The sequence below is a fragment of the Dipodomys merriami genome, unplaced genomic scaffold (genome assembly GCF_024711535.1).
Source record: "Dipodomys merriami isolate MVZ:Mamm:240054 unplaced genomic scaffold, mDipMer1.0.p SCAF_59, whole genome shotgun sequence".
NCBI classification, from domain to species: domain Eukaryota; kingdom Metazoa; phylum Chordata; class Mammalia; order Rodentia; family Heteromyidae; genus Dipodomys; species Dipodomys merriami.
Window position 1 is genome coordinate 5,921,411 of NW_027206168.1, and position 12,735 is coordinate 5,934,145.

Below are 12,735 nucleotides of genomic sequence, written 5' to 3' on the forward strand. Positions count from 1 at the left end.
AAAATACAAGTTGTTATTGTAAGGTCCGCTCCTAGATGGCCAGCAGACTCCACCCTCCTTGCAGCAAAGTCTCCACCCAGTACCTGCGTTACCTAGGCAACTGGCACACCTGGAAGAGGTCATATCTGCATCCGCTGAGGTCACATCTGAATTTGATGTGGCCACACCTTTCTCTGCCCATACCCTAGATAAGGCCTAGCCCAGGCCCAGAGGCCCTCTCTCGCTGCTCTTTTCTAACTCTCTCTGCTCTCTCTCTCTGCTCTTTTCTAGCTCTTTTTGTTCTCTCTCTGCTCTCTCTGCTCTTTTCAATCTCTTTCCTCTCTCTTTCCTCTCTTTCCCAGCTCTCTCTCATTCCCAGGCCTTTCCCAGCCACGTGGAATGCCAACCTTGCCTGGTCCCAGCAGGTCTACTGAATAAACCTACCCCTTACTTGAATACCACATGAGTGCTGCTGTTCTTACTCGGCTATCTCTCTCTCTGCTCTTCTCTAACTCTTCTCAAGTTCTTTTCTCTCTCTGTCCTCTCTCTCTTTCCCAGCTCTCTCTCTTCCCTAGGCCTTTCCCAGCCACGTGGAGTGCCAACCTTGCCTGGTCCCAGCAGGTCTACTGAATAAACCTACTCCTTACCTGAATACCACGTGTGTGCTGCTGTTCTTACTCGGCTACCTCTTTTTTAAAACCTAACAATTATTACTATCATCATTATTATTATTAATGCCTGAAACATGTCAGGCACAGGGACAGGCTCTGAAGAGAAAACTGGCAAAGCACTTCACTTGTAGAGATTTCATTTCTAAGAGTCTCACTTTGAGCCTTTCCCACACTTTGAACTTGGTTTTCATGGAAACCGCTCTCTTTTCCTTCTGTCTGACTGCATTCAATTCCCTGATTACAGTCACAAATTCAACTGGTGTAAACAGGTTTGGATCAAGCATTTGTGCTTGGTCCCCCTGGAGGGAACCAAGAGAACAAACTAACTGAAGCATTGCATTCAGACCCTAGCCCTGAATCACCAGGGTAAAATAAAACCAGAAGCTGTAACCCTCTGGTTGTGAAATAAAACAGAAAAGAAGCTATAACCCTCTGGTTGTGAAATTAAATAGAAAAGAAAATCTCAGAGTACATCACACAGGGAAGAACTGTTTCATAAAGAATAATTGAATATGTGTGTGCTAGGTTTCTCACAGAATATTGGTGACATTGAATATGCTGTGCTCTGTGCGGAGACTATAAACACAGGAAAAAACACACAAATCCCCCACCCCACACACACACAGGAATAAACACACAAATACACACAAAAACACAAACACAGGAGTCCCTATAGCTACAAGTGGAGGCATGAAAAGCTGAGGAGGGGCTGGAAGTATAGAATGGTCGTTAGGTTCCTGGATCCTGGTACTAGAATTGCTGACCTTGCCACTGAGTGAAATCTGGAGGCCACCTAACCTCCTAGCTCTCAGCTTCCTCATGAAGTTGCAGGCTGCTGTTAGAGTTGAATACATTCATAGAATGCCAGAAGCCTGAAAGAGCTACATGGTAGTTATTATCATTGTGGGCAGGGAATCACTGAGGCCTAAGGATGGGTCAGTGAGACCACCAAACATGAAAAGGAGGAGGCGCCAGAGCCCTCATGCCTAGAATGCTGGGGGGGAGGGGGAGGAAGGGGGCTGCTGGGAGGTCCCTTAAAGGAATGAAATTAATTGGGAGTACTTTTGTTTGTTTTGGTTTGCTTAGCTGCTGAGGACAGGCATGAATCGGTGGGCAAACCAAAGGGCTGGGGCGCTGGCCTGGGCAAGAATTGTGCCTTTCCTTTGTTCCCAGAGGTATTATTCTCTTGAAGACAGAGTGGGACACAGGGGGACAGTGCCTTGTTTCAGGAAGTGGGGGAGGGGAGAAGGGTCACAAAGGGAATCTGAAACAAAAGCCTCAAGGAGACAAGACGCTTCTGTATCCCCAGTCCATGGCCCTTCCTGACGGAACCACTGGGAGAAAGAAAGAGCAGGCCTCTCCGCGGGATGGGAGGAGTCCCTGGGAGACCCAAGGGGGAGCCATCGAGGGTCTGGAGGGCCAGACCGTACTTTCTGGGCCTCCTGGGAGCCTGGGACCCCGCTTTGTCGCCCTCGGGTAGATCAGCCTGCTACCGGACCGGGCGTGGCAGCGCGGGGCGGAGCATCCGGGAGGCGGCAGGGGGCGGGGCGGGCGGGTGGCCGGCCGCGGACGCCGCTGGACACTGGGCCGGACCCTCCGTGGCCAGCAACGCGGGCGGGGGAGGCAAAGGATGAATGAGAAGAGCAGGGCCAATCACAGAGCTGGATTTACAGCCGCGAGGGAGAGGAGCCAATCGGGTGCCCGGTGCGGCGGCGGCGGCGGGGGCGGCGGCAGGGACAGAGCCAATCAGATGCGAGCCCCCCAGCTGGGGCGGACCCGCGCCGAGTTTCAAATCGGTCGGGGTCGGCGAGGTGAGGCTGTGCGGTGCGCGGGGTTCCGCGTCGGAGCGGGGTGAGCGCGGGCAGGGGACGTAGGGAGGGGGAGCGGGGTGGGGGCCTCGGGGTGGGGGCCGAGTCAGCGCTCCAGGGAGCCCGAGGGTCGGGGTAGGGTGGCGGGGGGGGGGGGGGCGCATTGGACCGGGGCGAATTTATCAAAGAGTCGCTGATCCTATCCGAGGCCGAATGCGGAGACCTGGTGAGACCCGCGCCCTCCGCCTTTGAGGTTCCAGAAAGGAGGCTGCGATGCAAAGACAGCTATTTTAGAAACCGTAACGCTTGAGACACCACGAATGCTACCCGCGATCCTGGCGCCTGCATTGTTCAGGTGTCCCACCCCTGGGCTTCTAGCTCATCACTGGCCCTGAGCCCACGGTCTCGATGGGGCCTGGGAATGGGATTGAGGAATGCTTTGATGACTCGCCTTTCGCCCTCCCCAGAGTTTGGCAGGCAGAGGAGATTGGGCCAGGCCGATGGCATCTCAATGTCAGAGCATGAAGACCACCCGCCGGCCATCCCTCCTGAAGGAGGAGCAGGACGTGGAGGTGATGCCCGCAGCCCCAGGCCATCAGGAGATGAGCACGGGCCCCCTGGGCTCCCTGTGCAGACAGTTCCAGAGGAGGCTACCCCTGAGAACAGTCAGCCTCAACCTGGGGGCAGGCCCATCCTGGAAACGCCTGGAAACCCCAGAGCCAGGGCAGCAAGGCCTCCAGGCCGCAGCTCGCTCAGCTAAGAACGCCTTGGGTGCCATGTCCCAGGTAAGAGTGCAGGTCAATTTAAGGAAGTTGTCCTTGGTGCTAAGAGTTTGTACCCTTGGGGAGCCCGCATGAAGACTGGGACTCTGATTAGTTTGTTGCTGTTTCCTCAGCACCCCAACATTATAAAAGACACCCAACAGCTGCATGAGTGAATAAAACAGTGTCATGTAGAGACCTGATGGTCATGATTCAAGGCTCTGTATTGATTGGACCACAAGCTAATGGCTATCAGGGGACTCCAAACCCAAGTCTAGACAAGGATGGCTTCCCAGGACCCCAGAATTTCTCTCCAGATTCACGAGGAAAGAAGTATGGAGTGCATGAATTAGTGAAATAATGTAAGTTCAGACTTAGAATAAGAGGAAATAAAATTCTGGAGGGAATGGGCAGGACATTAGTCCAGATCTAGCTAGAGAGCAGAGAAATGTGGAGCAGGGAAAAAGATCCATTGAGCTTAAAAGAGCCAGGTGGCTCGTGCCTACAATCCTAGCTACTCAGGAGGATGAGATCTGAGGATCACACTTCAAAGCTAGCTCAAGCAGGAAAGTCTGTGAGATTCTTATCTTCAATTAACCATCAGAAAACTAGAAGTGGTCCTGTGGCTCAAAGTAGTACAGCACTAAGCCTTGAGCAAAAAAGCTCAGGGACAATGCCCAAGCCCTGAGTTTAAGCTACAGGACCTGCCAAAAAAAAAGTCAGAAGTAGAGCTCTGGCTCAAGTGGTTGAGTGCTAGCCTTGAGCACCAACGCAAAAGGACAGTGCCCAGACCTTGAGTTGAAGAGAAGGGGAAGCTGCTCAAGAAGGGAGCATTAGGGATTTGAAAGTTATCATATTGGGTGTCCCTTGGGCTCAGAGAGAGGAAATGAAGCATCTTGCCCAAGTTCATATAACTCAACAAATTGATCTTGAGTCTTACTGCAACCTCTGGACTCTGACCAAGACAAAGGCAACCTAGCACAGTCTTTCATCACAGCTCATGTGAAAGGTCCAGGAATCAGAATTTGGCCCTATGGACAACAAGGAGCCATCTAAGGGCTTAGAGCAGCTGAGTGTCATGATCAGAGCTGACGCAGAAAGATGGATCCCTGTGAAGCAATCTAAAGGAGGGATGAGAAAGGGACAGCCCAGAAAACAAAGTCTAGTGTACACATGGCTAGCCCGGTCTTCTCTGACTCCATCTGCCTAGGAAGAGAGAGTGGACTTAGACAAAAAAAAAAAAAAAAATGACAGTGCAATCCCCATGGTCTCCGGACTCCTGACTCTGAGGCCCTATCTGGGGAGTGCTGAGCCAGGTCCCTGCTGTGTATAGCTCAGGAGCCATTCATACCCCTCACCTTGAGGCTGAGATCAGGCAGTATTTGTGGATCAGGCTGAGGAGTGCTGGGCTGGCAGGACAGCCTGGAGCCTGGGGTGGCTACCATGGTTCTGTCTGCTCTAACGTTTTCATGTACCTGTCCCAGAGGATCCAGCAGTCCTGCCAAAGTGGAACCAAGTGGCTGATAGAGACACAGGCGACAGCAAGGAGGAGGAAGAGAGCATCACAGAAAGGCAGAGCCTCCCCACCTCCTAGCCTGAGCCAAAGGGGCACCAGGCTAAGTGGAGCCACCTGGGGCTCTCAAGAGAGGGAGCACTCCAGTCACTCAGCCCAGGTGCCTCGATCCCACCAGCGAAGGCGGTTGAGGAGGGAGGCCGCCCTCCGGAGCCCCTACTCCTCAGCAGAGCCCCTCTGTTCTCCCAAGTAAGTAGTCCCTCTGCCCAGGTTCCCTCAGAACCTGCAGCCACAGAGCCCTCTGCCATAATGTCTTCCACTCAGCTCTGCCAGTAGAGCCACCGGGGGGGACTGAGCAAATCCCCACCCAGGACCTCCCGTTATCCTACCCAACAAAGGAAGAATGGGGCTTTGCTCTGATTTGAACCTTCCTGGGAACATGGAGGGTCTGGTCCCAAGTGGGATAGGGCAGGGCGCTCTTGCCTGTAATTGTTGTTTACTCGTGGGCTCAGCCAGGTGAGTGAGCCTGATATCATTTCTCCCAATAATGAGCTGTGGCGTGACTTCCCTGAGCTGCGTGTGTGATCTAAGTGTGAAACCCAGACCCCAGGGCCGGGTGGAAGAATCTGCTTCAGATCTGCACCTAGGTCTTAGTATGGCTTCTCCTTGTATGCAGTGAGTCAGACAGTGACCTGGAACCCGTGGGTGCAGGAATCCAACATCTCCAGAAGCTGTCCCGAAAACTGGATGAGGCTATTATGGCTGCAGAGAGGTGAGTTGGCTTCCAGAGCAAAGTGGCCACGAGGCACCATTGGGCCACACCATCTTTGTAGAGAAGCTGTTGGTTCTGGCTCTGACCTGCCCCCTGCATGGACCTCTGTGTCCTTGTCACACATATAAGAAGGAATGAAAAACCTCCGCTCAGGTAACAGTGAGGGGTGCAGGGTGCAGCCTGGAAGCACACAGTATTCCTCTGGGACTTCACATGTGGCTGGGTCTCTGGTCCCTGAAGGACCTGTCCTTCCTCCCAGTACCTTCTACTGCTTCCCTAGGCCCAGCCTGCCCATGTGATTAGAAGTGATACGTGAGAAAACGTATAGAGTGTCTAGATTGTCTACTCAGAATCCCATGTTAGGGGCAGTTTTGGTCTAGACCTGCCCTAACTCAGCCACATTGTTTCCCATTTATGTAATAGTTACAGTGAGCTCTTACACAGGGCTGGAACAGCTCTGATTATAAGTCCAGTGCCATGTTCCCAGCATGCCTCCAAGTTCTGGTCTTGTCTGGTCTGGAATGGGGTGTGGGGAGAGGGGGAAAGGGAGGATCCAGTACTCAGGGTCATCTATCTCTCCCTGTTTCTCTGTCCCTAGTAGTGACATGGCCTGCCCCCTCATCTGTGACTGAGGACAGCACCCTGCAGGTAATGCCCCCTCCCCCTTGGAGCTTCTTTCTCAGCACCTCCCCCACCCTGCTTAAGCATGATAAAGAAATGTGGAAGCCAGACACTTCCACGGGCTCACACCTGAAATCTTTGCTTCTCAGGAGGCTGAGATCTGAGGGTCATGGTTCAGCCAGCACAGGCAGAAAAGTCTGTGAGGGTCTCATCTCCAATGAACCAAAAAGCCAGAAGTGGAGATGTGGCCCAAGTGGTAGAGTACCAGCCTTGAACAAACAAAAACAAAAACAAAGCTAAGGGACAGCTCCCAGGCCCTGAATTCAAACTCCAAGTTTGAATAAAGAAATGTGGAGAAAGCCACAGGGAAGATAGCACTGTTGCATGAATAGCACATGTTCCTACTGTTGCTAACCTCAGCTGCTAGCTTCACCAGCCCCTCTATCACTGAGCCCAGCCTCCCATTTTGCGGGGAGGGGGGGGTGAGATGTGATGGGGTCCCCCATCCTCTGCCTGGAGCACTGGATGGGGAGGGGCACAGAGGAGCTCTGTCTTGCAGGAATTGAGCCCTGCCTGGCTACCACCCATGATGCCTGCCACCCACCCCCGAGAGCTTCCCGAGGAAACACCACATTCTCACCCCTGGGCCATTGCTAACAAGACTCTGACTAACCCAGCACACTGGCCTTCAGCCACACTTGGGCCCAGTAATGACTCTGCCACATCCTGCAGTGACTTGGGGAGAAGCAGGGAATTGCTCCTGTTCCCCCCAGAAGACCGGACCCTAAAACTCATCCCACACCAGAGCCCAGTGGTTGCCTCTGAGCCTTGAGTCCAGTAGCAAAGGCTTGAGGGAGTCACCATGAACTCATAGCCTATATTTCCAGGGTAGGGGGTAGGGGTTTCTGTTCCCTGCTCTGAAGGGAGAGGAGATATTCCAGACTTTCCCAACATGGTGCCTATTCATCAGCACAGAGGCATTGTGGGTAGGAAGTGTCTACCCTTGGTAAATTATTTAAGGATGTCTGTTTCCTTGATCACACTGCTTTTTCATAATAAATACTTGTTTTCCACATTGGACTTTTTTTTACTCCCTCCCTTGCCTCTCATTTTGGATCTGCTTTGGGCCATAAGATTGGAGTCCAGCTTTGCCCTCCTCACCCCTGCTGTTCCCAACCTGCATCCCTCCCTCACCCCCCTCATCCCCTACCTGGCTCTGAGAATGAAGTAAAAGGAACGCTTTCTCAACATAGTCCAGAGCAAAGCATGTTTTAAAGGCAAATAAGGTTTTTATTTAAGTGACATTTGAGAGCTAAAAACCAGCTCACATCAAAACCAAAACTTGATTGTAAAAATCCTTTTAACTCTATAATGCTGTTTTTGTCTTGTTAGAAATCTGATATATACTTTTTTTTTACATTTCTTTTTTCTAACGGATTGTGTGCAAGGCAGCCATAAGGAATATAATAAATCTTTGTCACCACAGAAACCACCCGTGACAGACAACACTGGAAGTTACAGGGACAGTCAGACCGCAGACAAGGTCAGATGGCTGCCACCACCGAGTAAACAGGAAAGGACAACAGGTCCAAGGACAGGGGTCCCATGCGCAAGCCGCCCTTCTCTGGCCTGACCCTTCTTGGTGTCACCTGTCTCTCTTGGCCCAAAAAGGTTAGAGTCAAACCAGTTTCCCTCCTCGCTGCTCTGATTGGTTTTTCAGCCAGGAGAGCAGAGCCCAGCCCAGCTTCACTGCTTGGACTTAATTTGTATATTTAAGAAAAATTTTCTCCAATCCCTGAAGGAGGGATTTATTTTTATTTTTATTTATTTATTTTTGGCTGAGCCAAAGACAATAAGTTTCCAAAGCACTTGGCACCCAATCCCCCCAGATCAGGCTGGAAAGTTGGTGGTTTAAGGCGGGATCAATGCAAGGCTCCTTGCTACTCAGGGGCCCCTCCTGGGTGGGGCGGGGCCTGCACCTGAGCAGGTGGGGGAGTGCGGGCAAAACTGGCGCCACCTCCCAGACCCAGGTCCACCTGCCTGGATGAGAGCCAGCTTCACTTAAAGATGGGCGCCATGTTTGGTCTGCAGGACACTTCGGGGGCACAGCAGTGGGCTCCGAAGTGTTCAAAGTACAGTTTAAAAACCATAAGGTCCAGCCTCCCTAGATATCAAAGGAACGAATGCTGGGTTCACACAGTTGTACCCCAGCAGCCAAACAGGGAGGTTGTATATCCAAATGCACACACATACACACACACACAAAAATCTATTTTCTTTTAATATTTTGTAGTGCTTAAGGAGTCAAGGTCTTTATGAGGGATGAGGGGACCATAATGTTAGAAGAGCAGGTCCCCTGGCAAAGACTACCCTGGCCCACAATAGGGCAGGTGGTAGAGGAGGCCAGTGGCACCCTCCCAGGTCAGCCACCACATGGGGGAAAACAAACATGCCACAGGGTCAGGCAGGAAGATCTGTTTTCCAGCTGCTGGGTAGCAGGCACAGCAGGAGCTAGGATTCTCTAGAAAAACAGCTGAATTGGGCTTCACAGAACTACTTGGAGAAGAGGCAGCAGTACCCTCTCTGAGAACAGGACTCATTCTCTGTCTCTGACTGAACTGGACAGACAAGAAAACAAACCACTAATAGAGAAAGTGCATGTGGAATACAGAGTTGTCAGGAAGGCAGCATTGAAACAAGAGTTGTCTAGTCACGAAACAGAGCCACAAGCACACATGTTCACACACACTAACTACAGCTCCAAAGGTGGTGTGTTCACAATGTCTCCCTGTACATCAGCAGCATCTCACCAGGGAGTCCTCGAATCCCATTCTAGGGCTTTAGCCATGGAAGAGGTGGGACCCTCCTGCTGGGTCCTGTGGCTCAGCTCTGAGCCCCCAGAGCCAGGGAGACCTGGCTATGGTCTCTTAACTCTCTGGGGATCCTGACTTACAAGAATGTGCACTCTTGCTTCCCCCAACTTCCCCCAGCATGGGGTTCTCAGAAAGGGAAAAGGAAATCTAACTGGGGGGGGGGGCAGAGGGGTGAGGAAAAATGCCTTATATGATCGTTTTGTTATTTGAAAGTAATTCTTCAGTGGCTTCTGCTGAGAAATGAGGGACTGTCAAAATCAGACCAAGTCTGAGCCCCAAGCTCAAATCATCATCTTTTGGGGAAACAGTAGACAGGGTTAGGGTTGAGGTGGCTATGCTAATAGAGCGAATAACAATGAAGGGCTTGGACAAGTGCAACCCCACTGTCTACCAGCACTGCAGACAGGTGGATACAGGAAGAGGTGCTGAAGTGGAGCAGAAGGGCGAGCAGCCAGGCTGGGCAAAGGTGGCTAAAGAAGACATTTCTAGTGAAGGAAGCAGGGTGGGAGCTGGGAACCCAGACCCCTCTGGCCCCAGCAGGGCACCCAGTTTGCCAGAAGATTCACAACACAGTGCCAGCAGCTCCCAGCAGCAGCATGTGGGCTGCACAGGAGCTGCGAGAGGTAGACATTGAGCAGAAGCGACACTGCGCTGACATGGGTGCCTGCCATAAATACAGATGTCTGGGCCCTGGGCGGGCTGAGGGGGGATGTGGGGGCTGGACCTGTGGCCTCACAGCAGCCCAAAGGGGCTCAGAGGCAACCTGGGCAGCTCCACAACAGGTATGAGCCTGGGCCTGGGAGCAGGAGAATATGCTCAGGCCAGGAGCTCAGCAGAATCAAGACAGGGCCTCTAGAAAAGCCAAGCCCTGTCATCCTCTGTGAACTACTTGGAGGAAGGGGGTTACAGATTCAAACCCAGCTTCCTTTGAGCAGAAAGGAGAGAGAATCTGACAGGTTGAGCCAGCACTCCATAAGCCACCCTGGCAACCCTGGGATCTCAGCTCTAAGCCTTCCAGGAGTCAAAAGGCCAAGCTCAGTCAGGGCAGAGTAGTGGCACAGGAAGCTGGGCCAGTACCCTTGGCAGGGGCAGAGGGAGGCAATTGCCGTCCCTGCTCTGGCATCAGTGTCAGGCCAACCTGCTGTGGCTGTCTGGGGAGTAGGGGCTTTGAGACGCTGGGTCAAGCGTTCCAACCTCCCAACCCACCCAGAAATCCTCTCCCAGGCTAGGTTGAAGGTGGGAATCAGTGTCACTCTGAAAAGCTTCAGGGAGCAGAAATGCATGGACACTGGAATCAAGAACTCTCCACCTCAACCAGGGGAAACCCCTCCACTTACAGAAGGCAGGCAGGACCCAGAAAGGGTACGCAACAGGCTCAAGGGCACACAGCCTGCCCAACTGGGCCAGAACCCAAGGCTGCAGCTTACAGGGAAGGGCACAAGGCCGGCCAGGCTTTGAGAAAAGGAACACCCATCCTCAAGGGCCCTGGAAAATGCTAAAGAAACGGAGGAAGTAGAGGACAAATGGCCACCTACAAGGAGGACAGACAGCACCACACCCTGCCCCCCTGGGGCTGCAGCAGACAGCACAGACACTGGGAAGAGTCCAGGGGAGGTCCTCTCCCTCTCAGAGAACGCGCCCACTGGGCCCTAACAGCCGGGACCTCACCCCCAAAGCGGTGACTCAGGACATCACCCTGGGGAGGGCCAGTCACCAATGCCACTCACCCCTCCACACATGGCCAACGCTGGGGGCCCGGCCAGCGTGGCTGCAAGCCCGGGGCCTGCCCAACGCTCTGGCCGGGAAAGGGGCCACTGGCTCTCTCCATCAGGCACACATCAGCCCTGTCTAGGGCCGGCGGGGAGGCAGCGCGGCTGCACGGAGCCCCCCCGGTTCCCAGTGCCCCCACCCCCCATTGCGGACAGTGCTGGACAGACACGGGAGGAGAAAAGCAGAACACGTCTGTGTCTTGTGTCCCGTCCCTGCAGGCAGCCTGGCTCTGAGCACCACCGCCGGCCGCTCAGGGCACGGACTCGAACTTGGGGGGGCCCCGCGCCCAGCTGAGCGCAGGCAGCGGGCGCTCGTGGTCCTTGTCGGACTCGGGCTGGCTCTGCGCTCGCTCCGGCTTGGGGTTGGCGGGCGGGTCCGGCTGCTGCACCGACAGGGTCCGGCGCAGGTGGCTGCGCTTGCGCAGGAACTCGGGCTGCGCGTGCAGCCCGAAGCTGCCCTTGCGCAGCACCATGCGCGCGTGGTTCTTCTTGGGGCGCGAACGGTGGCCGGCCTCCAGCGCTGCCAGGTGCGCGGCGTAGCCTTCGCTCAGGAACTGCAGAGGGGGCAGACAGGCGTGGGTTAGCCAATCTCCTTCCCCGACATCACCATCTCATCTCCCCGGGGTCCCCTTCTTAGGTAATGGGGGACCCACATGGCTCCAAGGGTCCCTCTGGACATCCGAGCCCCCCCCCACCTCTCTTTCTGTGCAAACTCGAAACCCAGGGCCTCCAGCACCTGAGGCCCCTGTACCACCGAGCAGCCCCATCTTGGCCTCCGGACTCGGGACTAAAGTGAGCCACCCATCCTTGTTTCCTTCACTAAAATCCCAAAGTAAGTCCCTGCCCTTCCCACTCACATCACCCCCTCTTTATGTAACTCAGGGCTTACCACTGGGTAGGCTGGTGTTCTGCCACTTGGGCCACACCTCCACCTCTGCTTTTTACTGGTTACTTTGGAGACAAACTCTAGTGGACTTTTCTGCCTGGGATGGCTCACTGAGTAGCTAGGATTGCAGGCGTGAGCTACTGGCACCTGGCTACCACCATCCTCAGTGTAAGGTCTGCACAGGGACACCTCCCTACCTCTTGGCCGAGTTTCTGCCTAGTATTTGTTACCTAGGTAACTGGCTGACCTGGAAGCGGTCACCTTCCCCTCCTCCTAGGTCGCATCCTGGGCCACCTCGGTCAAAGGCCTCCCATCTGACCTTAGGAGGGTCCCAGACCCTAGAGGTCATGTCCAGATCCAGTTTGGCCACACCTTTCCCCCACCTGGCCACACCTCTTCCTGTCCCTGGCCTAGGTAAGTCCTGGCCCAGGAGTGAGCTGCCCCCTTTCCTTTTTCAGCCATGCCTCTCCACCATGTATGTGGGGGGGGGGGAGAGGGGGGCAGCAGTTTGGTAAATAAACCTCTTCTCCTGTCTGAATAGCACGTGGTGTTCTCTTCATGGGCTACCTAATGAAACCTACCTATTTAATATACCTTACACTCAGAACCTTGCTGCTTAAACTGTGGTTATTGGACCAGCTGTGGCAAGTCACCGAGACCCTTCTAGGGCAGAAACTCAGCCCAGCCATGCCTGCTGAGTGTGCAAAGGAGAGTCCCACTTGAGAAACAAGTGACAAGCTGGAGAAGTCAAGCTCTCCAGTACCCACGATGAAGTCTAGACATCTTCTGACCCTCCTTGTGCTGGGGTCTCCCAGGCCCCAATCACCTGCTTCTCAGCCCCATCTTCTACCTGCTCACCCAAGGCAGACCACTGCCAGGCACCATTCTTGACTTTCCCTATCTTCCACTACAATATCAAATGTAATCCAACCCCAACCTCAGAAACACCCCCTCGGACCCTCGGGGCACCAAAATGAACAAAGCCACAGCTAGCTCATAGGTATGGACAACTCCACCCCTTCTGTCCCTGCAAGCCCAGCCACAGGACATGTTCTATGTCACCTCTGCCACAAATAAGAGAT

General features: G+C 53.8%; 2 protein-coding genes across 2 annotated transcripts in view; one reads left to right on the forward strand and one right to left on the reverse strand.

Annotated features, from left to right (window-relative positions):
- Window positions 1–2,465: 2,465 nt before the first annotated feature.
- Window positions 2,466–7,165, forward strand: Pimreg (PICALM interacting mitotic regulator). Its single transcript, XM_070001391.1, has 6 exons — window positions 2,466–2,501; window positions 2,926–3,243; window positions 4,704–4,981; window positions 5,409–5,504; window positions 6,103–6,152; window positions 6,685–7,165. The coding sequence occupies exons 2-5, from the start codon at window positions 2,959–2,961 to the stop codon at window positions 6,134–6,136; spliced, it is 693 nt and encodes a 230-aa protein (XP_069857492.1). The 5' UTR covers window positions 2,466–2,501; window positions 2,926–2,958; the 3' UTR covers window positions 6,137–6,152; window positions 6,685–7,165.
- Window positions 7,166–7,394: 229 nt separating this feature from the next.
- Pitpnm3 (PITPNM family member 3) overlaps window positions 7,395–12,735 on the reverse strand; it is a 101,754-nt gene continuing 96,413 nt past the window's right edge. The window contains exon 20 of the mRNA XM_070001718.1: window positions 7,395–11,321. Coding sequence (XP_069857819.1) covers window positions 11,019–11,321 — 303 coding nt within the window. The 3' untranslated portion in view covers window positions 7,395–11,018. The remainder of the gene's footprint in view (window positions 11,322–12,735) is intronic.

What these genes read in the sequence shown, in the direction of transcription:
- Pimreg (XM_070001391.1), top strand. Translation starts at nt 2,959, where the DNA reads ATGGCATCTCAATGTCAGAGCATGAAGACCACCCGCCGGCCATCCCTC. An exon ending in GAGCCCCTCTGTTCTCCCAA is followed by an intron (nt 4,982 to 5,408) that starts GTAAGTAGTCCC and finishes CCTTGTATGCAG; the next exon opens with TGAGTCAGACAGTGACCTGG. An exon ending in GCTATTATGGCTGCAGAGAG is followed by an intron (nt 5,505 to 6,102) that starts GTGAGTTGGCTT and finishes CTCTGTCCCTAG; the next exon opens with TAGTGACATGGCCTGCCCCC.